General features: G+C 56.1%; 6 protein-coding genes across 6 annotated transcripts; 3 read left to right on the forward strand and 3 right to left on the reverse strand.

Annotated features, from left to right (window-relative positions):
- Positions 1 to 74: 74 nt before the first annotated feature.
- Positions 75 to 1,707, forward strand: C7974DRAFT_462622 (5-methylthioadenosine/S-adenosylhomocysteine deaminase n1). Its single transcript, XM_046146208.1, has 2 exons — positions 75 to 670; positions 728 to 1,707. Exons 1-2 carry the CDS (start codon positions 194 to 196, stop codon positions 1,700 to 1,702), a joined length of 1,452 nt encoding a protein of 483 aa, XP_045999676.1. The 5' UTR covers positions 75 to 193; the 3' UTR covers positions 1,703 to 1,707.
- Positions 1,708 to 1,724: 17 nt separating this feature from the next.
- Positions 1,725 to 3,860, reverse strand: C7974DRAFT_161296 (uncharacterized protein). The gene is made up of 2 exons (XM_046135954.1): positions 3,775 to 3,860; positions 1,725 to 3,715 (listed from the first exon to the last, which is right to left on the reverse strand). Exon 2 carries the CDS (start codon positions 3,475 to 3,477, stop codon positions 1,876 to 1,878), a length of 1,602 nt encoding a protein of 533 aa, XP_045999677.1. The 5' UTR covers positions 3,478 to 3,715; positions 3,775 to 3,860; the 3' UTR covers positions 1,725 to 1,875.
- A 781-nt stretch (positions 3,861 to 4,641) lies between these two features.
- Positions 4,642 to 5,808, reverse strand: C7974DRAFT_391642 (uncharacterized protein). Its single transcript, XM_046141599.1, has 2 exons — positions 5,423 to 5,808; positions 4,642 to 5,370 (listed from the first exon to the last, which is right to left on the reverse strand). Exons 1-2 carry the CDS (start codon positions 5,643 to 5,645, stop codon positions 5,003 to 5,005), a joined length of 591 nt encoding a protein of 196 aa, XP_045999678.1. The 5' UTR covers positions 5,646 to 5,808; the 3' UTR covers positions 4,642 to 5,002.
- Positions 5,809 to 8,602: 2,794 nt separating this feature from the next.
- C7974DRAFT_306488 (uncharacterized protein) lies at positions 8,603 to 11,519 on the forward strand (the record flags this gene model as incomplete). The annotated part of the gene is made up of 7 exons (XM_046138086.1): positions 8,603 to 8,657; positions 8,720 to 8,764; positions 8,812 to 9,672; positions 9,723 to 10,004; positions 10,052 to 10,605; positions 10,652 to 11,124; positions 11,177 to 11,519. 7 exons carry the CDS (start codon positions 8,603 to 8,605, stop codon positions 11,517 to 11,519), a joined length of 2,613 nt encoding a protein of 870 aa, XP_045999679.1.
- A 3,984-nt stretch (positions 11,520 to 15,503) lies between these two features.
- On the forward strand, positions 15,504 to 17,060 carry C7974DRAFT_423326 (uncharacterized protein; the record flags this gene model as incomplete). Its single annotated transcript, XM_046144375.1, has 3 exons — positions 15,504 to 15,962; positions 16,034 to 16,192; positions 17,049 to 17,060. The coding sequence occupies exons 1-3, from the start codon at positions 15,903 to 15,905 to the stop codon at positions 17,058 to 17,060; spliced, it is 231 nt and encodes a 76-aa protein (XP_045999680.1). The 5' UTR covers positions 15,504 to 15,902.
- Positions 17,061 to 22,190: 5,130 nt separating this feature from the next.
- Positions 22,191 to 22,590, reverse strand: C7974DRAFT_308360 (Rab5-interacting protein-domain-containing protein; the record flags this gene model as incomplete). The annotated part of the gene is made up of 2 exons (XM_046138165.1): positions 22,191 to 22,454; positions 22,519 to 22,590. The coding sequence occupies 2 exons, from the start codon at positions 22,588 to 22,590 to the stop codon at positions 22,191 to 22,193; spliced, it is 336 nt and encodes a 111-aa protein (XP_045999681.1).
- Between the last annotated feature and the right edge of the window lie 488 nt (positions 22,591 to 23,078).

Consider the following 23,078-nt stretch of genomic DNA (forward strand, 5'->3'; position numbering starts at 1 on the left):
CATTCTAGGTCCGACGGTGACCCACACTCACGTTCCGAGGTTCAGCTGTAGGTTTGTAGCAAGAGTCTTCCGCAGCTCATTATTATGGATCTTTCCCTCCAGATGGAGTGCCTACAGCGACCCCAGTCACGTATGACCTCGCCTGAAAATCTTATAACTCGAATCTCGGACGGCGAGCGAGCACTTCAACACCATGATCCAAAAGCATCTTGATGGGCCCACAACACGCCTGTTTATCCATGCCACCATTATAACTGTCAATAAAGAACGCGAGATCTTCCTCGACGGTGCAATCTTAGTCCAAAACAATCGCATTGCAGCGATCGACAAGACCGAAGTACTGATCTTGAATGTCGACGACTCAACCGAGATCATCGATTGCTCAGACAAGATCATCATTCCCGGGCTGATCAACACGCACGCCCACCTTGCCCAGTCTTTGTTACGGGGTCTAGCAGAAGATCTTCCACTTCACAATTGGCTTTGCGATGCCATCTGGCCGCTTGAAGCGAACTATGCAGACGAAGATGGCTATACAGCTGCAATGCTTACCATAGCGGAGATGCTCAAGACTGGTACAACATGCTTCCTCGAAGCCATGCTGACACATCGGAGCGGACTCGACAACGTCGTACGCGCTGTGCAAGAAACCGGGATAAGAGCCTGTCTCGTAAGACCCCCCCCCCCCCCCCCCCTCTCTCCAAACAACAACGTTAATCGAATCCAGGGCAAACTCATCAAAGCCGTGGAAACAAACCCCACCCTCAACCTCAAAGACGCCCGCGACCGCGACGTCTCATCCATGTCCCTCGCCAGCGCCCTCGCCGCCCACACCCAACACCACGGCTCCTGCGCCGACCGCCTGCACATGTGGTTCTCAGCCGGCACACCGCGGGGCACGCCCGAGTCCGCGCACGCGGCCATCGGCGCCGCCGCGCACGCCCACAACATCGGACTGACCATGCACTGCGCGGAGGCGCCACAGGACCTGCCCATCTACCGCGCCGCGTACGGCTGCAGCCCGTTCGCGTTCTGCCAGCGCACGCAGCTGACGGGCGCGAAGAGCGTGTTTGCGCACGTGGTGCATGCGGATGCGGCGGCGGGCGACTTTGCGGTGCTGCGCGAGACGGGGAGTACCGTGTCGCATAATCCGACGAGTAATCTCAAGCTGGGCTCGGGGGTGGCGCCGGTGCCGGAGATGCTGGCGGCGGGTGTGAATGTGGCGCTGGGTACGGACGGTGCGCCGTGTAATAACACGTACGATATGTTTCGGGAGATGCATTTGGCTTCTATTTTGCATGGGGGAGTGCGCGAGCAGGCTGGTGTGATCACGGCGTACCAGGTGCTTGAGTTCGCGACGATCAACGGGGCGAGAGCGTTGGGTTTGGAGGATCAGATTGGCAGCTTGGAAGTCGGGAAGAAGGCGGATATCGTTGTGGTAGCGCCAAAGGGCGTTGGTTCTGCGCCTTGGGATCCAGAGCAGGTGCTGAGTGGGGGAGTGGATCCTGTCACAACGCTTATTCACTGCTCAGGCACCGATGTGGACTGTGTCATGGTAGATGGAAGAATTGTGGTCAGTGGTGAGAAGCTAGTTGATATCACAGAGAAAGAATTGGTCCAGCGGGCTAGGGTTGCGATTAGAGGGATACGGGAAAGAAGCGGGATCAAAGCAAGGAATCATATGGAGACGCGGTACAAATAAGATGGGTTAATCAATTTCTTTGTGTGGAAATTTCTTAGTATCAATCTTTCAATTCAGTCTGTCTTCTGGTAAGTTCACCAGTGGTATCCATGCCATCGAAGAAGGTCCCGCACAACTATGTACAGGTCCATTTGGCTTTTCATCATAGGCGGAAGCACCACTCATCACCAGTCTCACGGCCTGCTCAAATACTCTTCGAACATGAGCGGTTCCAAGACAATCCTCCTCGCCGCTGTCACTAGGTCACGCTTTATGTCCTCCGTGACCCGTGGGTAATCTGGAATGAACTCAAAAACATTCTCCCAGGTCTCGTTTAGCCCATTTCGAAGGATCAGTGTCTCCAGGTCCATATCTTGTGTGAGTTCTACGATTTCTTCAAGAAACTCTGGCATGAAGTAGTAGTCTGGCCAAAGAGTGTCAATGGTAAGACTCTTGATTTCTTTGCCGTAATGCGCCAGAAATGATTTCCCGCATAGTTCTGTTTCCCTATGATAGATGATTGCAATCTCAAGTAATCTGGGTAGTTCGCTTTCGGGTGGGAAAGACACTGTTTCATCTTCCTCGAGAATGCCGGATCCGTTACCGTGGTCAATCGTCACCGATCTCAACGCTGGAAATAGGGTTTTCGTGAGACAAACTCGTGAGCATGATCCATGCTGACCGGTCAGGAGGCAGACGGCATTGTATTTGTCCCTGAGTGTAAGTGACTCCACTTTTGCGAAGAGCTTTAGAAGAGTCACATTTGGCACAGTACTGATGAAAGCGTGACCTTCGCCGAATTCCACGGCTAAGTCGAGCACCCTAGGCTGTGCACCGGCATCTGACAGGGCCGAAAAAAAAACAAATAGACCGAATTGTGCGCCACGTCCCCCGTTTCCGGTGGATCCATGCATGTGTTCAGGAATCTTGCTTCTACTGCTAGCGCCAGCGGGCTTGAAACGTTGAGGCGGCAGAGACTCATCCGAGAAATAGGCAGCTCTCTCTATGTTCTTCAGCTTTTGCACGCAAGTCGCAAAAAATTGCACGAGCTTGCCAATCTCCAAATCATTGACCACACGATCAATGTTAAAGTCGTAGAACAGATCCGGGAACCAAAGGGTATCGTCTTGTCGTACTTCTCTGAGTCCGCTCGTAAGATCCGACTCAGAGGGTGTTGCCCGTAGTGCATGCGACGGAGTCTCACCTGAGACATTGCATGTGAAGTTGATATCTTTGATCCAGGGTGTCAGATTTGGCTCTGTCGAAACAGCCTGAAAGTTGGACATGCTCTGTCTGGATCGAATGTCGAACGTAGTCACACCAACAACCTTCCCGAAAGCTCTCCATGAAGCATCGCGGAACTTGCGACAGACCAAGCGAAACCGAAGAGCTTGTAATGTGTCGGAAACACGAGTATGCAGCTCTGCTAACAGGCGAGAGACCTTGTTGCAATCAGAATGAGTGGGCTCGGGTGATGAAACCTCGTCGACGGCGTAGAGGAAAATGTTCTCAAGGATCTCCGTAGGCAAAGTCTCGACGAGGCCCAGAGGTAGTACCTTTGTAGCGTTCGTAGAAAATGACTCAGTAGGGCTTGCAGGTTGAGTCTCGATAGAGGCCGCAGACAGTGCCTCGACACGGCTCGCAGACAATGACTCGGCAGGACTCGCAGGCTTCCCTCCAGTAGACGTCAAAAGAAGCTCCTCAATAGACTCCGTAGACAGCTTCCTGGCCAGGCTCGCAGTCAGTGGCTCGACAGGGCTTGTAGCCGCCTCGATCTGCGACGGCGACGGCGCCATAGTATCTCGAGTAAGTATGGGTGTTGCGGTAGCTGCAAAGTAGAGTGTAGTAGAGTTAAGAGAGGAAAGAGAAGAGTGTGGCGAGAGCTATTTACTTATTTGCCTGCAAACGCGCGCGCCAAGCCTGGCCACGCGACACGCGTTGAAAGTGAAGGCAGGAGCGGTCTGGCGACGGAGTAGAGCTCTTTCACCTACCGAGACGCGGTGACAACAGTGCTGCGCGCCGGATTCCGACAGTCTGGACAGTGGATCAATGCTGCACGCTTTGGTTTGTGATTTATGTGCACCAGAGCTGACCTCGATATTATGAATGGACTTCGAGGGCTCAACAGGTGAGTGAGTATTATCACAACAAGCTCGTCTAGCTCTGTCTCACAACGCCCAACCGAGAGACCTGCAAAGGTCGTAGCTGATTTGTGTAACTTGGATGATGGCGAGGGCACAACGCACCATTCCTCCCATTTGCCGCATCAAGCTTCTGAGTAGCGAACCTAGAATAGTGTAGGGGTTTACTGAGGAGATGGAGATGGTATGGAGAGGGATATGAATCAGGAGAGAGAGGGAGACAGACAAAGATAAAGGGGGATGTGGATAGAAATAGGGAAGGAGACGGGAAGGAGACGGGAAGTGAAAGTGTGGAGAAATAGGTGTAGATAAAGATACAAATGAAGATGAAGCAAAAGCATAGATATACCGCCAACGTTCACATCACTTATCATCACTTTCCTCAACTAGCTCACATGCACGCGCGATCAACAGCTGTGCTCCACAAAACGCGCCAGTAACAAAACAGTATGTCCTGTCAACTCTCACAAGCCAGTGCAAGAGCAGGAGTGTATGCGTGTCTTCAGCATCTGCAAACGGCGAGAAAGGTAAGATAGTCGCTCTCGGCGCAACAGGACTATCCATCAACGGGAGTGAGGATGACAGGAGTTGGAATTGCAAATGGGGTGAGTACAGAGTACCCGCCAACGGTGATGGAGGTTTAAACGGCGGTACGTCACCGCAGAACTCAATTGCTTGGTTGAGGGGATAGGGTTCGCCGGTTTGTGGGGTTCGATAGACGATCCATGTCAAGTGATTTACACTATGCCAAGCAACACATACCATGTCAAGCAATACATACCATGTCAAGCAATACAAGATATTGACAACAAGAAAGGTGGGGGCCACAGGTAGTGGAATCTGTATTGAGAGGCTGTGTGCGGTCTCTATTTCTACCGTAATTGGAAGCTTATTTAAGGTTCTGCTCTAGGACGCGTAATATTATACTATCCAGGGTAATATCCCCGAGGTATACGGGCTAACGTACGCGGCCGCATGGCGATGCGAACGGTTCGGCTGCGAGGTACGGCGGTTGCGTTTGTATGCACTGCTGGGGATGGGTTGCTGGACTGTCGTCAAGTCGGCGCGGCAGCAAGGTGACTCCAGCACGCGTTGTGTGCAGCTGCTACTGGCACCGGTCCCTTACGTCACTCATTGATATCATTTGGTCGTTCATTCGTCAATCGTGTCTTATCGCCGCTCACTCGCAGGTCGAGAGCATCTTGCGCAGCACGCCCATCAGGGTCCCGTTCTCCAGCGCGGCAGCCACCCTCTCCTTGTCCCCCAGCTGCTTGTTCACGGCCTCGTCGGTGCTGTGGGTGCCCTTCTTGATGCGCACGTCAATGCGGAAGCGCGGGGGCAGGGCCTGCTCGAGGCGGACGCGCACACCTAGGCCGATGACGGTAGCGAGCGAGCAGTGGGTGATGGTGGGCGTGATCTCGACGAGCACGGTGCTGATGGAGGAGCGTGGCGAGACCGGGGGTTGGATGTGGATGTCGGGCAGGTTGACGACGGCTAGCGAGCCTAGCGACAGCGGGTGCTCGGGGTCGGAAATGGTGGAGATGAGGTCTGCAATGCGACAATTAGCCTGCAGCTCGCGCGGGTTTGACATGTGACATGCCATAGATCTCCTGCTCGTCGATGGCCTCGACCACGTCATCGTCAGAGTCACTGGCCGACAGCGGGTCGTCGAACGGGTCGCTCAGGTAGTTGTATCGCGGGACCAGGTCGTCGAACAGGGCGGAGCGGCCATGGTCGCGCCTGCCTGCAGTCGAGTCACGGCGGCGAGAGGGCAGGTCAGAGGGGTTCAGAATGGTCGGGTTGGCGTTGTCCTTGTCGTCCATGGCGGCTACCGGCTGGGTGCCAAGCAAGCGTCTACGGTGTGCGTGCAAGAGCGGGATCAGGCTATGCACCTGTTGTCGCAACGGCTATAAGTCGGTGCGCGTGGTGGCAGCAATTTTTGGTGAAGGAGCGCGCCAAGACCCCCACCATCAGCTCGTCATCGCGCTCCGGCAAAGGCAGGCAAAGACAGGTCAGCCCATCACACCCAATGGCATCTCCACCTCCAAACGGCCGACGGCAGCAGCCAAGTCAGCCATTTGCCAATACGAATGGCAATAATCTCCCGATAGATTACCCGCTGTTACAGGGGAGAAGTCAAGGTTTGTGGGGTCGACGTTGCTAGTTGTCCACACCTCAGCACACCAAAACGTGCCTAGCGCCTCCTTCGAACACCGCCAGGAACCTCCTGCAAGTCATGTATTGCTTTCGTTTCTCACACCGTACCAGTTTGCCGCACAGACGGACCTTCTTCGCAGCTTTTCGTCACGGCCAATGGAAGCAGACCCTGCTGCAAGTTCGAGACTGCTCAGCACACCGTGGGCGGTTGGCGCGCAAGCACTGCGTTGCAGCAGGTTTTGCATGCTGCGACCTCCATGGCGAGGACGGGGAGTGCCTGGCGAGCTGGGGTGCTCGATTGGGGCAAGCATCGCTGCCGACTTCGCCTCGGAGACAGTTGACAGCTTCTGCCGCTAGACGTATCGAAGCTTACCCGTGTCTTCCGCAGCACCGCGTGGGAACGTCGCGGTGCTCTCGCGTGCCGCCATAGCACGATGCTGCTACTGACCACTTTCTGATGATCAATGCAACCAGGCTTCCCTGTGCACGTTCAGGCACACGGACTCGCCGAAGAAACCCCCTGCCCAAGTACCCGGTTCGAAGTGCCAGTAATGCGGTTGGCTGTACACGTGCCGAGTGCGCAGATTCCGCCATGTTTCGGTCGCGGGAGCAGCCGATCAGATTCGCATTGTTCTGCGAGATAGCACTGCAGATTCCTAGCTCGTAAACCGTATGGTGTTGAGATTTCTAAGCCGAGGCTTACTTGTCAGCGGAGGATAACGAGGGCGTTATTATGCCCATGGAACAACCTTGTTACTCCGAGGATGCTGTCAAAGCATCTTCTGGACCAACAGTCTGCAGTTGTCGCCCAAATTATTCCACCCTTAGCGGGACACACCGGTTGATCAGCCGCAGCGTTGTTGCAAACAAAAGTCATGAGAACAGACCCGGCAATTTGGTACATACATACGCCGTCAGCTGTGCGAATCGCGCAGCGGCGATGGTGATTTGGAGGCTTCATGCAAAGTCATGGTCCCGCGCTCGGCTCAAACAGTGCCGCCCCATCAATGTCGCTGTCAGGCTTGCATTCGTGGAGGCGCCCGACAAGCGTCGGTGACGAAGGAGCTGTGACTTCGAGAAATATCGTTTATGCGGGCGGCCCTTGATGGTGAGGCGCCTGCCGTCTGAGCCCTGCATGATGGCCGCTTTTAATTCGCCGAGGTAACATCAAGATGGCATCCTAATGCGGCGATGGTTCTGCCACAAGTGCAGGCGGGATCATCTTCATGCCCAACCAGGCGGAAAAGCTCTGTCAAACGCAACATCGAATCTCAGATCGTGGAGACGTGGCCGGCGGATGCGGTGAGAGTCCAAAGCGACGCATCAGCACCTCCTGCATGGACCTGTGTCAGTTTCGCCGCAGGCCACGGTGGTGGTGCAAGACAGACGTCCTAAACATCGTTTCTGAATTCCGCCCCTGGACAGATCTGCTGATGATCTGAGCATGCTATGAAGGGCTGGAGCATAGGTCATCGCCATCGAAGCTAACACGGAGCGAGGCAGCGAAGTTGCGATCCGCTGCCCGCCAGGCCGTTTGCAGTGCTGACGACCATGGAAGCTTCAAAGCCTTGCCATGGTGCCATGTGCACGATCCACTCTGGAGGCAAACGGCGTCGACATCTGAGGAACAGTTTAAGTTGTTCGAGACGCGCGACCGTGACTCGGGCCTCGTAATCGCCTATCAGACGCAGGCCCTCGAACCCGCGTGTGTGAGACGTCTAACGGGCGGCAGTGTGGCTCTGAATTTCTTGCCGCACGACCCATGTAGTGCACCCGCCGCCTTTGTCGTGGTCCTTTCGACGTGCGTACGTTGAGAGGGACAGTTGCTGAGCAGTCTTGCGCCAAAAAAGCTGAGTGAGAGTTCTGTGTCGCCGTGCGACCGGGTCCGCCACCATCGTCAGACGCTGGCCCGTTGCTCGCCGGCGTGCTTAATAGCAGCGACATCCTTCAGCAGAGCGCGAGCCGCGATTCTTTTCACGTCTTGTTCTCTGATCTCCACTTTGCCGAAGACAGAAGCCAGCACACCCCTACGGCCCAGTGGCAGACACCCCCACAGCACCCTAACGGCAGTTCCCAGGTGCTACGGCACGCTCCTGCAAGTCGCATCCATCGTCCCCTCACGACAGGGCGTTCGTTTAACCCTCGCCCGCCCGGCCTGCATCTGCCCCTTCAAACACTCGTAGTCTGTACACAGGCGCCACTGCACGCGGGAACCACGCTGCGAACCTGCAACCCTCGAACATCGATCCTCGAAATCCCGGCATGCCAGACGTCGACTCCACCTAGGTCCCTACATGCTTGATCTGCCGTATATCCTAACATTGCCCGGCACCGCGGAGATTTCCCTCCGCTGTAAGAGTGTACATTAGCACCATCCGGCGACCTCATTTTACCCTCAGCTGAACTTGGACGCCCTCGACTTTGTTCGGTCTCGTCACCGGACAGCGGCCTAGATTTCACCAGCCAGACGCGTCCTGCGATTGGCCGGTCACCGCCTATACCACATCTAACTAGCGGTCCGCCGCCAACCCCGCGATCGCAACCATCAACGCCAGCAGCACAGCTGTCAGCCTGAAGCATGCCAGAGACGTCAGGACGGCCATTGCTGCCCCAGACGGCGCAGATGCAGAGTTTCACTTTTGCGCCGCCCACGCTGGCGCCGCGTGAAAACCAGCGCAGTAAGTCGGCGCGTGTCGCAATCACCTGCCGAAGTGGAAGGTGTTACTGACGCGCTGAGCAGACTATGTCTTTGTCGACGAGCACAACAGACACAAACGCCTCAAAGGTAGGAGACGTGAATGCGAATCACTTTGCGCTGCTGACCTGATGTAGTAATGAGAGCGTGTGAGGGTTGCCGTCGGCGTAAGATCAAATGCGACGCTGCAACAACCAATGCCTGGCCGTGCGCCGCGTGCATCCGCCTCAAGCTCAATTGTGTACCACCCACAGTCAGCTACGACAAAGACTTCAACGGGAACTCACAGACGTTCGAACTGGAACCAAGACCCGAGGACTATGGCCAGCCAGGCCCACCTGCTCAACATGACTACCCTCGTCATCACTCGATGCCGCACATCATGCCGCACCAGATGCCACCAAACCTACCCACGCCGGTCTCTGGAATGTACCAGCCTTCACCCTACTCTGACCCGCAGTCACAGGACGCCATGCAGTACCCTGCCATGTCTCAGTCACAGCAGAACATGAGCTATCCCCCGCAACAGGCGTACTCTCAATCCTCCGCCACGGCGCCAGCGATGGTTATGACTCCCCCCGAGACGGAGTCTCACTGGAGAAGCGAGTCTGTAACAAGCCTGACAGACGTTCTGGGTGAGCTCAGGATTGACCACACCGCCATTGCGCCCTACATCACCAATCAAAAGAAAGCGCTGGCAGAAACGCCTGCGCAAGAAGAGTACGAAGTGCAGCTTCCAGCCTCCGTCAGCCTGGACCACATAGTCCGCATCCCACCAGAAATGATGCCCTCGGAGGAGCAAGCCCTGCACTACTTCGAATACTTTTTCGCCAACATCCACCCTTACGTTCCGGTGGTGAACAGGTCTTATTTCTACCAGCAGTGGCAGAGTGCGCGCGACTCCATCTCTCCGCTCATGCTCGAGGCTATCTTTGCATGCTCAACCATGATGCTGGGCGACGTCGAGGAAGGCAACAAATGGCTCGCTCTCGCCTCGAGTCAGTTTTCCGTCCAGACGCTCTAGGCTGCTTGTACTGACATCCTACAGAACACGAGGAGAGCTTCAAGGACGTTTCTCGATTAAGCACCATGCAAGGAATGGTTCTTCTGATGAAAGCCCGCGAAGGCTCGCCGAAACGCGGCTACTTCTGGCGTTCCTGGATGGCAGTTGTTAGCCTTACAGCGATGGCGAAAGATCTGGAGCTTCACGAGCATTATGACACCCACCAAATGGGCAAATCTTGTGGTTCTACAGCTCACGACTGTGTCGCAAAGACGCGAGTCTGGCAGATGTGCATGGTGTACGAGGCCATGATTGGCGGTCCCCAAGGTAAGCGCATCGCCAAAGCTAGCGCAGCCAATACTTACATATAATAGGTCGTTACGACTACAGTGTTGATCTAGACACTGTGGACTTCGATATGCCGAGACTGATCCCTGGCCAAGATCCCACAGAATATCAGGTCGCCCGCCAGTTCATTCAGTATATCCGAATCGCCAAGAATGTGTATCTTTCAGCCTTGATGTACGGGAAGCTACGCAAAAAGACATCCGAATGGGCACTGGATCCGGCATTCGTAGCACACAACACCGATTTCTCCCTTTGGCAGCGAGAACTACCCGATGACCTCCAGATTTCCTATCCTCCGGATAACTCGCCTCCCTGGATCCCGTCGCACTATCTTGCGAACTTGCACAGCTATCAGGCGCTTGCAATTGTCATGCATTTCAGACCACAGGTCAATGCAGTAGCAGAGTCGTACGACGGTATCTGGAAGCAGCACATGATGACATGTTACTCTGCTGCAAAGACCATGTGCAAGCTGCAAGAAGCGATTCTGAAGACCTACGGCATGCCTGGCTTGTTGTGCATGCTGCGAGGCATGAGCTTCACAATCTACGCGGTTCTGACTTGCACAATGTTGCATCTTGTAAGTCTTTGACCAGTATCTCGTCTCGCGTCAGCTAACAAAGTAGGTTGCAATCACCTGCCCTGACCCAGATATCAACCGGGATGCTCGAGACTTCTTTGTAAGGCATATGCGTGTCCTGGAGACTTGTGCGCCATCCTTCCCGATGCCCGAGATGCAGGCCCAGGTGAACAGCTTACGCCAAGCCTTCTCCGCGGACATCACAAAGCCATTCGAGCTCAAACCAACTTTCCCATTCGGAAGTCCGCAGGTCGCTCCTCAGTCAAGCCCTTTGAGCAGCCAAGGCGCGTATCGACCTCGTCATCCGAGTCACCCTTCGCCGATGGAACAACCAGGTCAGATCAACTACCATGCCCACCCCATTACTCCACCGATATCGGCCTCAGACCTCGGTTCGAAGACTGACTCTCCTGTAGCTCAGTCTCTGGTCATGATGGCATCTGGTCAGCGTGCGCCACAGACGAATGCGGGTATGCACATGCAGGACAATGTGCAGTGGAACCCGCAACGCATCTTTGAGTAAGCTGTCGTAGCCTTTGCCGCCATTTATTACAAGACTAACATTTTATAGTCAATGGAATGTAGCCTTTGGTACGCCTCCCCCTACCGCGTCCTCCTCGTCATCCCCGCCGCTAAGACCCCATCCTCCAGGCACGAACTACGACATGCGTCCGCAGGATGGAAACTCGCCGAACTACCAAATGTCGAACGTGTCGCCACAGCAAAGCGGAATCCAAGGAACACCAGGTCATCTCCCCCCGGCCTCGAGTTATCCAACCACAAACCCATCATATGTTACCCCAACCATGTGGCAAGAGGTCGTCGCAAGCTCATTCCAACCTGGATCCAAGCGAGGATGGGATCAGGGCGGCGCAGCTGTGGTCGATCAGTCCATGTACAAACGATCACGATGAATCACGAGTAAAAGCGGAGCGCAATATGTGCGAGGATAAATTAGAATCGACGCGCTGAGGTCACTGAGCGTAGTTGAGAACGGGTTCGGCTCTGCTATCATGCCTTTGTCGCTAGCAGATCGAAAGCACTGGTGAAGTGGGGTGTCGGCGCGCTGACGGGCTGTTCTGCGCAATCGCACCGTCCAGGATCGCGCTTTGAGGCCAGGCTATCGCGATCAAGGTGCTGCCACCATATCACTTTCAAGGATACTGATCAAGGACGGAGTTGTCCGACTACGATCGCGATGTGTGTGCTGCGCGTCAGCATTTTGTGTGGATGGCTCAATACGAGACGAGCATCTTGGGCGCTACTGGAAACTAGCGCAATTGTACAGTATCGATAATTCGCCTTGCATTACAGACAGGGAACGACGAAAACGACGGGCACATGGGACAAGGGTCAAAACCATCTGGAATGGTCGCTACTGTACATTGTAATGCACGACTACCTTTGGCCGAAACAGAGCGGCCTTATTTTCAATCGACCTTCCTTTTTCGTCCATGGCGTTACTCGAGCTGACCTACAACGAAGCGGCCGCCTCCGGCTGCGTTGATACCTGACAATCAACATGAACAACACTATTGTTGAGCTATGATCTCACTCTGATATCTTGATCGTCTCCTGACGTAGAAGATGGTTGCAGCCTTTTGCAGGGTCGCGCGGTAACTTGTGGAAGGAAGACAGATTGCAATCTCGTCCGCCACTACATACAAACTTGCCATATCACATATCATCACATACAGCGACGTGATTTCTGCATAAAATTTACGACGCTCTATGTCTCTTCATAACAAGCGAGCCGTTCCCCCCACTCAGCAGATACACCTACAACCTACATTGCAGTCTTACGCACGCTCGCAAGCCACTAGCATCACATCTACCTGACCAACCTCAATCTACGACGTTGGATGAGGGGATGTTACCAGCGGTACGGGTCGTTCACCGATGTTGACCCAATGAGCCTTAGGCACGTGGGTGATTAAAGCACACTGCGCTTCAACGTTTCTCCCTCCATAATCCTTGCTGCGGTCAACACAGGCAAGAGGAGGCGACCCATATCCTAGACAAATAGGCGACCTTCCAGAAAACCTGCCTGGCGGTACCTGCATGGGGCGACGTGGACACACCCTGCAATACCAATTGAGGAACCACACAACGTAAGCGGGCTGCAAACCGCCCACCCACCACCTCCTTCAATTCTACTGATTCAAGTACAGCCCGTGCTGAGGCACTATCGAGGACCCTCTAACACGCTGCGATCCCGAGGCACGTTCGCCTGCCCTGATTGGCTCGCCAAGAGGATTTGCATGTGAAATGGCGCACACTCTGACTTCCTTGTGGCTGGGCGCCAGCGCACGGACTCCCTTGTAGAGAGAGCCCGCTTGCCTTCCTTGGGCCTGACATGGGCGCGCAAGTGGCACGCGTCACTGCACGAAGTCGACGCACAGCAACACGGGGAAGTAGGCCTTGAGACTGGTTCTCGGCCTGGGAGTTGTGTATGCGTTGCATGCAAGCGCTGCAGTCGTGGAGACGCACGCCAACGCCTACTCATCTCGCGGCTCGCTCGCGCTCGGCCGGCACGTAAGGCTGAGCCAGCCTCGCCCGTCGCTGTCGGGCCTGATATCCAGACCCCAGAGCAACAGCGTCACGGTTGACACCCTGCACTACCGCAGCCGCACCCTGTCTCGCATCATGTTGACGGCCACGCAGCAGGGCCGCAGCGTTGTGCCAGCCCTTCTCTGCTCCCCCAATTGCCGAGTCATGCAGCCGCAAACACCTCTCCCTTTTCCCCGAAAGCCAGCGGGTGTCTTCTGCCGGCGTATTGTAGCAAGTGCAGCCTACGCTCACCCGCAACATGAAGCACAGGCGCATCCTTCCACGATCCTGTTGCATCAGGACGACGCTGCAGCAGCTGACGAAGCAATACGTCGAAGCGTTGCAGCAGGATTCGCTAACCAGCCGATCTTGCAACTGCGGAGCCATCGACGTCTCCACGTTCCATTGCCACCGCGGGCGCCGTGCGATTCGATTGCCCGTGTCGGCGCGCACAACGTGCCGCCCAGATACACGTATCCACTCTGTCCATGCCATGCCACTGCCACACGGCGTGTCCCGCATCCTTCATATGGAAATCTTCGCCACGGTGTGAACGTCCACTGCTCATGATGGGAACCCTCGGCGCGCCTTCCCTGTCCTCGACCATCTATCGCCTCCCCTACGTACAAGTAACCCCCCCCCCCCCCCTGACGACCATCCCTCCAGCCCATGCACCCAACTCCCGCCCCCATCAGCCCACAACCCACAACCCACAGCCCACAGCTTATTGTACACTACCCACAGCGCACCCACAGCCCGCGCACCGCACCGCACGTGCGCAGCGGACCCCCTCGACCCCACTTCCCGAGCCAGCAGGCGTCGCCGGCGGAGTCGCAGAAGCCAATAGCCTGAAACAGGGTTTTTGGGATCGAACGATGTTCGCGGCGCGCGCGGAAGGGTGCGTACAATACTGTATATAGCGTGGAGCGTAGGTAGTGCGTGCGCGGAGGGGCGGTGCGCGGATGGGTAGGTAATCTTGTAGGTGCAATTGGGTGGCGTTTGGGAGTGCGCTCGGATAGGCAGTTTTGAGAGTGCGCTCGGATAGGCAGTATTCGAGAGAGTGCAAGGCTGCGGACTGGACTGGTCTGGTCGCGCTGGGCGGCGGCGCGGTGCGAGTGCGAGAGAGGCGGGTTGCTGTGTACACGGTAAAGGTAAGGGGAGAGGGGTCGGGCCGAGTAGTTTGGGTGGCGTTTGGGCCGTGGGGAGCTGTCCGGAGAGCAGAGCGATGGGCTCTGGGTGGTGAGGTGTCCGGAGTGCAGAGCGATGGGCTCTGGGTGGGTGAGTCGTGAGGTCTATTCTTTCACTGTGGTTGCGGTGTTGTAGCTTCTCGCGGTCTTTGGGGCTTCTCGAAGGTGAGTTTGGGCGGGCGTTGGGGGGCTGTTTAATACATCAATGGCCGGGGAAACATTGGTGGTAGGTGTTTCGAAATCCTTGTTATAGGCCTATATGTTTCGTTTTACGAGTCTGAGTCTTCGATACAGTGAGGAGAGGTACAGTGGCTGTTGAGAAGCAGGGACGCCTTTGTATCGTCCGCCATTGCACGGAGAACGTAGACTTTGCCGAGCGGTTTTCACTCAGATTAACGGTCTTGCGGCCCTGCGAGGGCGAAAGGTGACCATGTCTTCTCATACTGTCTCGATGAACTAAGCGCTCGTAGGCGCCGATACATCGTTGTCTGTCCGTCCGAACGGAGACTTTCTGTCGTTATCCTTAGTCTTTCCTCGTGTGGCAGAATTCTTTCATCCAGCACGCATCTTGTAGTCAGAGGTTGAGTAGGCGTTGGATGCAGTACATGTGAGGAATGGTGCGTTGTGCCATTATCCTGGTTCCATGGATCGATCAAGAGGTTCAAAAGTCTTGCAAGGTCGAATACTCCAGCAGAATTTGTTGCCAGACGCAGAAGATGTGAAGACAGTCATGCCAGCCAGATGCACGTATCGACAGACACCGATACGAACCAGCCAATACGTCCCCCCAAATCGCCAGCCTCCCACTGTCAGTGCCTCCGCACTCACGCCCCAGCAAGCCAACCCCCTCCCCGTTGGCCTCAAACTAAGGACTACCACGGGCACAACTACACAATCCCAGACTGCGGGGTGTACATTGCACTGCGCTCTCCGTCAGGCTATGCGCCGCTCCTCACCCCTGTTGCTGCGTACAACACAATATGGGCGGAACGAGTAAAACGAGCAGATTGCTTAGAGCAAGTAAACGACTTAACTAGTATCCCGCATCCCCCACACACTCCACACCCCTCTCCGTTCACCCCTTGTCCCTTTCTCTACTTCTCTACTTCTCCCTTTCTCTACTCCTCCCCTTCTCCCCTTCTCCCCGCCCAGCAGAACCACCACCGCGACACCCCGCAGCAGCAACGACAGCATACCACGGCTCGCAGCTCGCAGCTCGCAAAGGACGAGTGTAGTAGACGTATGGGCACGCGTTCAAAGTTTGGGAGTGTGCTTGGATTGCGCTACGGTCGACTTAGGTCGGTGTTTTGAAGGTCTGGGAGTGGTGGGGAGTGCGCTGGGGCGGGGGCAGTGCCAGTAGTATTAGTGACAGTGGCGGTGGCAGCGGCGGTAGCAGCGGCAGTGGTAGCAACAGCAGCAGTAGTAGTGGCGGTAGCATCAGCATCAGCACCACCACCCCCCATCGCCACGCAAACCACCACAAAACCAATTCTCGGGTACACACACCCGTACCCAGGAGTATGGTAAACAACCCGGCCACACCCTCCCGCCAAACACCAGATGCCGGGACAGTGGCTTGATTGCTACCCACAGATGAGCGCGTATGTTCCACGGACAGCGGTAGGGTTCTGAGTATAGGCCTAGGCTGATCTGCGGGTCTGGGCTGCTGTTGTGGTGGCGTGAGTAGGTAGGAGGAGGAGGAGGAGGAGGAGGAGGAGGAGGAGGAGGAGGAGGAGGAGGAGGAGGAGGAGGAGGAGGAGGAGGAGGAGGAGGAGGAGGAGGAGGAGGAGGAGGAGGAGGAGTGGCGGTACACGACACCACCCCACACCATTCGTCCCATGCAGTATGCAGTATGCCCCCGCACCGGGCTTCGGGACCGCACGAAGCGCCCCGCACCGCGACCCCCATCGCCTCAGCCCACCTTACCACGCCGTGTTGTGTCGAGTGTACTGCACCAAAGCTTTGGAACCGTGCGGTGGCGTTTCGCACACCCCATTCCTAGTGACCCATAACCGTCCCCATTCCCGTCCCCGTCCTCGTCCTCGGCCTACCCGTCCCGCGAGGTTGCGGCGAACCCACGAGCTACCTGGGTATCTGCAGAATCCCAGCGTCCTCGTCTTGCTTGGAAGCGACGCGCGCGGATAGAGTACACCACATGCAGCACATCACACGCAGCACACTACACCGCAGGACGCAAGCGCTCGACCGCTGCAAGTAGAAGACCGGGTACAGGTGGACATGTAGAACGCAGCCACCTCAGCACCGGGACCCAGACTGTGCACATCGAGATCGAGACCTAGACTGTGCACCAGGACCCAGACTACGTCTTCTCTTGCATCTCCTCTTGCGTCTTCTCTTGCGTCTTCTCTTGCGTCTTCTCTTGCATCTCCTCTTGCATCTCCACTTGTATCTTCTCCTACATCTTCACTTGCATCTCCTCTTGCATCTCCTCTTGCATCTCCTCTTGCATCTCCTCTTGCATCTCCTCTTGCGTCTTCTCTTATGTCTTCTTTTATGTCTTCTTTTACGTCTGGCGTCTCCACTTACGACTTTACTTGCATCTCCTCTTGACACCTCCTCTTGCATCTCCCCTTTCACCGCTTCCACCCCTTCCACCGCTTCCACCGATGACACCGTAGACGCTAGCAGACTTACCAGAAGACATGCTAACAGACTTACTAGAAGACATACTAACAGACTCACCAGAAGACATACTAACAGACTCACCAGCGGACTTACCTATAGCCTATACTCCTAGCTATGCTCCCATACTCCCAAGCCCCCAGCCCCCAGGGTCTAGGTTCGGGCTCAAGGAGCCAATCCATACACATACATACACACACGTATATATCCCAAACACACACTCACGGCTCTAATAACAACTATCAGACTCCCTGGCTTCTGGGCTATTTTAGATGCAGATATCAGTGCGCTTGTGCATGTGCATGTGCTTGAGCTTGTGCGTGTGCATGTGCGGGTTTGTAGTAAGACACAGGTCTTGCGTCTTTTTGTGGGGGGCTGCGCGGGGTTTGGGAGTGGTAAGGGGCTGCGGATTCTAATCCTAACCCTAACCCGTGGTGGAAGGGTGGTGGTGCTGAGGGGTAGACAGCATAAGGGGTGAGAGGCGTTGGTGGGGTGTGGACATAGGGATCTTATGGGATGGAGAGGGGGTGTAGATGAGGTGAGGGAGTACGGGGGTTTGATTCTTCTTTGCTGCTTCTACAGGTCCTTCTGACTCTTTCCCTTTATGTATCTCTCTTTCTTCTTCGTCTTCTTCTTCTTCTTCTTCTTTTCTTCTTCTTCTTCTCTTCTTCTTCTTCTTCTCTTCTTCTTCTTCTCCCCCCCACCCACGACATACCCCATCCCCCGCTCCGCCCGTCACACGCCCCCACACCAACTAGAAGCTCTACGCGCACACTTCCCGGGGTGCCCACACGCAACACCCCATCTTAACCCCCAAGCGCTTCACACCGCACTACCTAAGCATCTGCCTACCAGCACCAACGCAGCCAGACGCCCGCTGTACTTCCTCTACTACTATCCGCACGGCCGCCGACGCACGTGAGCACTATCGTACCGGACTCCCGACACGAGCGCTGCCGGCAGCGCTCGCAGCACGGCAAGCCGTCTCGGCACGCTGCGGGCCGGCTGCAGCGGGCGGGATAAGCGTGTGCGACAGCGACGCAAGGGGCGACGCGTGCTGGCGCGGCGGGCGAGTGTGGGGGTTGGGCTGAGCTGAGTATGTGGCGGTGGTCGTGGGCTCGAGAGGTTGTGCGAGGTAGCGCGGCGGTTAGGCACGGAAGGGCGTGGTGGTGCAGTGGAATGGAAGCTTTTCTTGTGCCTACGGACACGCAACGTGGGTGTCTGATACGGAGGGCGTGCGTCCTGACAGCTGTGGTGCTCGGGCTTGCCGCTTGCGCTTGACAATCTGTCACGAGTGCGCCGGTGCTAGTCCTGGCGTCGGCAAGGGCTGGGTGGTGCTGGTCGTAGGGCTAGACAGCGCAAGGCTGGCGTTCGCATGCAAGATGCTGCAGATCTGGCAGGTGTCGCTAAGCTACTGCACGCAGATCCATGTTCGGCATTCGATAGGTCTGGCTAGTCCGTAGCCGTCGGAGCTCTGCTCGCGGTGATCGTCATTGCGACCAGAAAGCTGCGTAAGAGACCGGTGAGCGTGGCTTGTAAAGCGAGAATGCAAGATCGGTGGGGCGAGCAGGTTGGAGCACGTGGTGTTGTTGTAGGGGATCTCACCGCTTCTTCAGCTGTGCGATTGGTGAATCTGCGCTATTCTAGCTCTTGTTCGGAGAGACGTGACGAACGAGAGTCTTTTGCTGAGTTGGTGTTGAAGCGTGAGTGACACGGCGCAAGTCGAAGTTTGTTGTCAACTCCTTCCACGTTAGTGAATCTGCAGCGACGCTCTCGCAAGCAGTGACGTACGTTGGTGACACAAAGACGCGGCTTTGGTTGAAAGAGAACTCCAGCGCTAAAGCTTCCGGGAGAACATGCGCTGACGAAGTGTTCCGTGATATCTTCAACCAGTTACCAAAAGGGGACTGCGCACCATCGTGCCGACGGAGCGTATTGGCAGTAGGATCGTTTTAAAATTGGCAGGATCACCATCCAGTACGAACAGCTCAAGAGGAACGACGAGAAGCGCTACTGCGTCTCAAAGTGCAGAACCGACATGTCAGTGGAATGTGGTGGCGGCGATATGACCTGCCTTTGCACAGTATCGCGTCAGCACAGCGAGCGATACGCTGATGTACAGGGCCACCCTTTGGGTTTTGCTCATTGAGGCGGTTCCAAGGCTGGTCATCCTAATTCTCCGTGATGGTGTGTCGACTGCGCCGCACTAAGCGCTCGAAGTTCATGAACGCCGCGCAAGGGGCTGCCACCACCCCACTTCAGCCTTGGGCGGCCTCCGGATCTGATCGAGCTCCCGGCTGCGATCTGTAGGTAACGGGCCGAGATGGAGTTGATGGCGAACTGTAAGCGTGGCTGGGAATTGCTTGACCCAAGCCTATCAGTAGAGCTGCTGCACGTTGCTGGAAATGCGCACAAATGACCTGCGCCAACTGCGGCTCTCAGAAACATCAAATCGGAAGCATTGGGCGAGTTTGGAGAGTCGTTCCGGTGAGTTGAACAGGCTCTGGTGCATTGCCTCTGCATCGACGCCAATGAACTCGGAGAGTACGTCGAGGGCTTCCCGGACACAGGGTTGGCTCATGTAGACTGTAACAGCAACCTTCGGAGTTTCCAACGTCGGTCTGACGACAGACTTGTGGTAAAGAATTGGACTTCGACATTACACAGACTTTGTGAGTGCAAAGAGGTCCATTGGAGACGTTGGATGCACATGCTCTGGCAGCATGTACCATGATACGCACATACGGGCTTAGCTGTCGGAGCCAGATGTAGCTGCGCTCGCTGTGGTTCGCCACGAGATGAGCTAGGAGGTACCGAGTGAAGTGTGACAGACGTCAATGCACGGCTAACGTGGCAGTCGGGTGGTAATGTCAGCTTTGGCAGATCGACAATAGCGTTCCTTCGAGAAACCGGCATTGTTTGCGTTCCGTGGCGTCCCGGTCCCGCATGAAGAGGCTTCGATGTGGGCCGCATGAAGTTACAATAGGCCTGTAATGTTGTGCTACAAGTCTCCGTATGCTCAGACGTCATTGGCGTATGGAATGCTCGTATACTTCCCATCGAAGGTCGCTCTCCGTTCGAAGGCGAAAGCGACAAATGTTGCAGTGAGTATACTCGGCTCTCACCACGCGCGTGGCCTGTCGAGGGGGCACAGCAGAACGCAGGTGCGGTCATCTGCAAGAATTAATCTGTGAAGCTTTGCAGGCGATCCTTGAGCTGTGGATCAGATATCGCCCTTCGGATAAATATATGACTGACCTTCCCGGCGCTCTAGACGCTGCTCAAGTCGCACATCTTGTTCTGGAATCTGCATCCACAAGACACTCAAAAAGGTATGAGGCTCGATGTCGTTAATTTCGGCTAGCTGATGTGTTTCAGCATATTGAATTTGACGAGGCTGGCCGATATTGTGGCACATTTGCAAGGGTTAATCGTATGATTGAGGTCTTGACGGGGATAACAGCGACGGACCCGCCGCGATACCAAACGATCCTCTCTTTAGGCCTTTCATACTGGAAAACAGATTAGCATCATGAGTTACCGCACCACAGAGAGCGCTTACCCTGGCATCTGGACTTCGCAAAGCCACGGACAAAGCAGCGCCGGGTACACACAAGACGTGCTCGGGTACAGCAGCCGCATTAGTCAGGCGCCACCGCAGCCTGGCGTCGATACATCATATTATCAGCACCAATACGGTGTTTCACAGTACTCGTACAGCGGTTCGGAGTCAGAGAGATCTTCGTACTTGCAAAGTACAGCGAGCCCAACTTGCAGCTACCCTGTCCAGACTGCAGGCGGATACCAGTCGAGCTCCTACAATGGTACCATGCCGCAATATAGTCCGCAGTAGGTTGACGGTGTCGTAGATGCCATGAGTCATCGGCTGACAAGTCGCAGGACTCAGCTATGGCCACAGACTCAACCAGGTCCCGTAGTCTCCGGAAGCCGGGGCATGGGGCAGGCGCACTTCATCGCGCCCCGAACGCAGTACACGGGTGCTCAATCGCCTGTCGTGATGTAAATGGAATCTTCCAGGTTTGAGAATGGCGCTGACACTCCCGGGTAGGAGCGCAAGTACAGACACGAGCTACGCCTACAACACCTGGCCTAGAACTCTGTCGCCAGCGTCTTCCAGCGGATATGCAACGGCTGGCGGAGCAGCGACGGGGAGTGGCAGCGAGTATAATGTGCCTTGCCCGTACAAATGCGGGACGGTGTTGACAGGTGTGCATGCTGTCGGCAACATGACCCGCCACCTCAAATCGCAGAACTGCATTGGTTCAGGGAAAGAAAAGCCCAAACACGTGTGCCCCGTGCAGGGCTGCGAGAAGCGGTACATTCGTTCCGATGGACTGAAGGTTCACCTTCGCAAGCGACACAACATGGCGCATCCGTCCGATAGGAACGGCAGCTCAGAGTACGATGAGATTGGATACGGGTACAGTTGAGGGTTGTTGTCGAGTCTTGCTGAACTTGTCGGCAGATGTGACGTTGACGTTGTGCGAGTTTAGCGTGCGTGTTTAGTGCTCTTCAAGCTGTGGATCAAGAGCTGTTATAGCTCGTTGGGTCAACGGCACTCGGTGGAGACGTCGGGAGGTGTTTCCCTCGATCACATGATGGGGAGGTTTTGGGCTCGAGCTGGTGTTGCCAGCGAGCCAGTAGAGGCTGATGGTCTGTAGCGTTCTCGTGTTGCATTGCGGTTTGTCTATTACGAGGTTGTGGTGAGGTTCAGTGAGTTGGCCAGGAGGGTCGACGGAATGAGCCCGCAGAGCAGGCGCTAGTTATCGTACCGCAGTGTCGGACCCTCGTCCTGACTGCCTAATGAAGCACCATGTTTCTTTCATGCGAGGTGAACACACGCATGGACGGTGCTGTGGGCGTCTGAATTATTGGCTCAAAGCGACTCCACAATGTGCGCGATTTCGGTGTGCAGGTTTATGATTTTGTCTTATTTGGGTATCTTGCAGTGCGCGTGCTAGACTGCATGTAGACGGGCATGCTCGTCTTGTTCATGTTGCATCCATGTAGCCGACCTCCAGGCAGTTTCATCAGCCCGTCGGCCTATCGCCGGACAAGGGACGCTCAGCAGGCGCTGTTGGCGGGACTGCGTGCGTGTACAAGCTGATCAGGCGCCTTCATTCTCCAGCTGCCACTGGTGCCGAGGCTGGCTCAGCAGCTCAAGTCTCCTCGCAGTCTCTGTCCTCAGGCTCTCAGCAGCCCGTAGAACAGCGTCCAGGTGAGCACGAAGCCGCTCAAGCCCCCAAACACATCGCCCAGCCACATGTCTCCCAGCGGCTTGTAGTAGTACTTCCCCGGCTGGCCCTCGGCCTTGAGGGCAAACAACAGCACGGAGACGGCGAGCGAGGCGACGAGGTAGAAGACGAAGCCCGGATAGGATTCGAGGCCAAGGGTACCGGCGGCAACGCCAAAAAGAGAGGCGGTCAGGTTGCGGATGTTGGAAGTGACCTGGGGGCTGTCAGCGGTGGGTCGCAGGTGCGGCGGGTGCGACGGAGGCGGGCGGGCGGCGGACCTGTGTGTTGTGCTGCAGGCTGGTCGCGACGATGGGGTTGATCTGGAGCTCGCGCTCGTCGGCGGTCGCCATTGTGTCGTGATGCTGCGGGCGATGGCGCTGGGGATGGGTCGTGAGCTGCGATGCGCTGCTGGCGTTGGCCCCACATATGCGGCTGATTAAGCAGCGACTGCACCGCAAGGCTCAGGGTCCACCACGCATGGTTCAGTGAGAGCTGGTCTGTGTTTCCCAGGCTGCTGCACGTGAGGGGCCGGACGCCATTGTGGTCCGCCACTGCATGCTCGTCCGTTTCGTGCGCGCAGGATCAAACAATTGTTGGTTGCCGTGACTCAGCTCGCCCTCATCTCGCGCTCCGGGAGAGGCCAGCCCTGCCTTCGTACAGGAGCACAGGAGTACGGGCTGAGGCTGATTAGCGCGAGGGCTCGGCGGATGCCACGGCGACGCAGACGAGCGCGCCCTCGGCGCCCTCGAGCTGCTGTAAGGCTGCTCCGGGCACTGGCTAGCTCGCCGTGCTAATGCACGTACCCGCCGAGGTCGTGGACGCGCCGGTTTCAAGGACG

The sequence above is a fragment of the Boeremia exigua genome, assembly GCF_020726555.1.
Source record: "Boeremia exigua strain MPI-SDFR-AT-0100 chromosome Unknown C7974scaffold_4, whole genome shotgun sequence".
Lineage (NCBI taxonomy): Eukaryota > Fungi > Ascomycota > Dothideomycetes > Pleosporales > Didymellaceae > Boeremia > Boeremia exigua.